Source organism: Etheostoma spectabile, chromosome 7 (genome assembly GCF_008692095.1).
Source record: "Etheostoma spectabile isolate EspeVRDwgs_2016 chromosome 7, UIUC_Espe_1.0, whole genome shotgun sequence".
Classification (NCBI taxonomy): Eukaryota; Metazoa; Chordata; class Actinopteri; order Perciformes; family Percidae; genus Etheostoma; species Etheostoma spectabile.
Window position 1 is genome coordinate 17,115,939 of NC_045739.1, and position 2,552 is coordinate 17,118,490.

The 2,552-nt window shown below is 38.5% G+C and overlaps 1 protein-coding gene across 4 annotated transcripts in view; it reads left to right on the top strand.

Annotated features, from left to right (window-relative positions):
* Positions 1-2,552, top strand: part of nphp4 (nephronophthisis 4) — a 161,331-nt gene that overhangs the window by 101,578 nt on the left and 57,201 nt on the right. For all 4 annotated transcript variants that reach the window (XM_032519956.1, XM_032519960.1, XM_032519959.1 and 1 more), the window contains exon 16: positions 704-885. In XM_032519956.1, the coding sequence (XP_032375847.1) occupies positions 704-885 (182 nt within the window). The remainder of the gene's footprint in view (positions 1-703; positions 886-2,552) is intronic.

The following is a 2,552-nucleotide window of genomic DNA, read 5'->3' on the forward strand; positions in this document are numbered from 1 at the left end:
TTGTGTGTGTGTGTGTGTGTGTGTGTGAGAAATCACACTCAGAGGGTGGTGTTTGTGTGAAAAGGAGTACACATCACCAGAAGGAGTCATACCAAACAGACATGGTTTCCTTAGTAATGAAATAATCCAACCACTATTTTTGACTCAAACAGACATGACATCCTGTCCTTCACAGATCTAATAACTAGTTTTCATGCTGCCTTTAGTTTTAAGAAGGAGCCAAGCTATCCACTTACTGCGTAAGGAATCAAAGGTGTTGAGCTGAGTTTGTACCTACTCAATCAGCAGTCCAATTTATATCCACTTTTAATGTGTGATTTACCACCTAAGTTCTGGGTTTTTACTTTTAAGTAGTTGTAAAGCTGAATTACCGGCTATGGTAGGACGGTGTGCATATTTGATTTTTTTCTTTCCTGGAATTGTCTGTGGTAAATCATTAGCTGAAATGTGATTTACTCTTCCGGGTTTTTAATGACCTTTTCAACCATTAATTTTTAGATATGCACATCACTCTACTCCCCACATAGATTTTGTAATAAAAACATCACAGTTTCAATCAGCAGTGTTAAATTGATAATATTCAAGGTACTAAATCAATCACTTGGACTTTTAGTTCCATGCAGCATTGGCGTGTTACTTTTAAATATTGCACAATGAGCGATTATTATCTTCTGAATAATCATCAACCTCTGTCATTTGCCAGAATACCAACGGCGGGTGTTGGTCCGGATTGGCCTGACAACATCTACTTCACCTTCCAGTTCTATCGCTTTCCACCAGTCACATCGCAGCAGCTCAAACTACTGACCAGTGACAAGGTTCAACTGAAAACTTGCGTTCCCTGTGTTCTGGCCTCCATCAACAAAGACGGCACTGTCAACTCTGGTAAGGATCCACCGAATACTGCTCATTTCCTCACTGAAATGGAGACTCACCCTGTTCATCTCCCCATGACACATTTACTATATGGTAAATTAAACCGTCCTGGTACTCTATACTTCCAACAGTTTGGATACACTTTGAGCATCTTAAAGAAAACTTGTGCAATTAAGTCACAACGCTGCATAACTGCAATTATTTAGTTAAAACAGGGTTTTTCTTACCCTGACGACAGCCACTGGCTTCCATTCATATTAGCATGGTATGAAACTGCGTGGACTTGAAACTTGCTTGGGATAACTAATCTATCACAGTGAAACCCATGTCAAGTTATTTTATCAATGCATTGTAATTTGTTTGAAAACAAGAACCAACATCTCCATGCTGTGTGGTGCGTTCCGGACCATGAAGGAATGTGGAAAAATGCATTAATCTATATAAAACTGCAGTGTATGCTTTGGAAACACTTGTACAACTCTGCCATTATTACAGATTCTGCACATAAGCAGGGATGTGGTTTATTTTCCCGCTCTCCAGATTAGCACTGCACAATCGGGGCCTACAAATTGCAAGCTCGTTCCATGATGCTCCGTGATGTTCTCTGATGCCGAGGCACTTCTCTTTCAATCAGCCGAGCGGGCACTGATTGATGTCAAGTCCATTCATGTAGCAACTAATGAAATGGAAGAGATATTACAGCTTTTGACGGAGCGTGATATTGAGCACACAAACAATCCTGAACCCCCCCCCCCAACACACACACACACACACACACACACACACACACACACACACACAGTCCAGTCTAACTCAGTCAATATTTCTCTGTCTGTCCCTGTGTCTCTCTTGGTCAATATCATACACTGTGCATCACAAATCCTTCCTACATTCAGACATATCCTTCTATGTATTCTAAGGCTGTGGGCCTTTCCACTTATTTACTCATAACCACTGAACTACCGAAGCTTCCCTCTCTTTTTTGAAGGATTAAGCACTACGGTTATCATTTAACAATTTGTTTTTACACATCATTCTGTTGTTGCTGTGTTGAACCAGGTAATTGTTTCCATTGGTTTTTAAAATTTGACACATCTGTCTTATGCAACATTTCTTGCTGAACCAAAATAAAAGTTAAAGACTGGTCGTGTATAAAAAAGAGCCACCGTTTCGGGAAAGATTGTTATTATAGTTTGTCATGAAATTGCAAATCAAAAAGATTAGCAAAATGGAGCTGTGATATTAAATCTGCTTTTTTGTAATGTCATTACAAGCAGATATGAGAAACATTTTGTGAACATTTGGAATCAAACTACGGTTTTGTTCATGTTGCTTCCAAAATTAAGTTTCTTTGATTAAATCTATCAAATTCCAAACAGGCTGAGCAAACAATTACACAGAAACAATTGGAGATTCTCTGTATCTGATTTTATTGGAGGGATGGGAATTTTGTCTATTGTCATGCATGTTTAAACAACAGTCATGTAATCAGAGTAATGAGAGATAGCGATCAAGAAGATGAAAATTAATACAAACTGAAAGTAAACTTTATTTTGCTTCACTTGTCTATGTAGTTACAGTGAGGGAAAAACGGATTTGATCCCCTGCGGATTTTGTACGTTTGCCCACTGACAAAAAAATGTCTATAATTTTAATGGTAGATTTATTTGAACAGT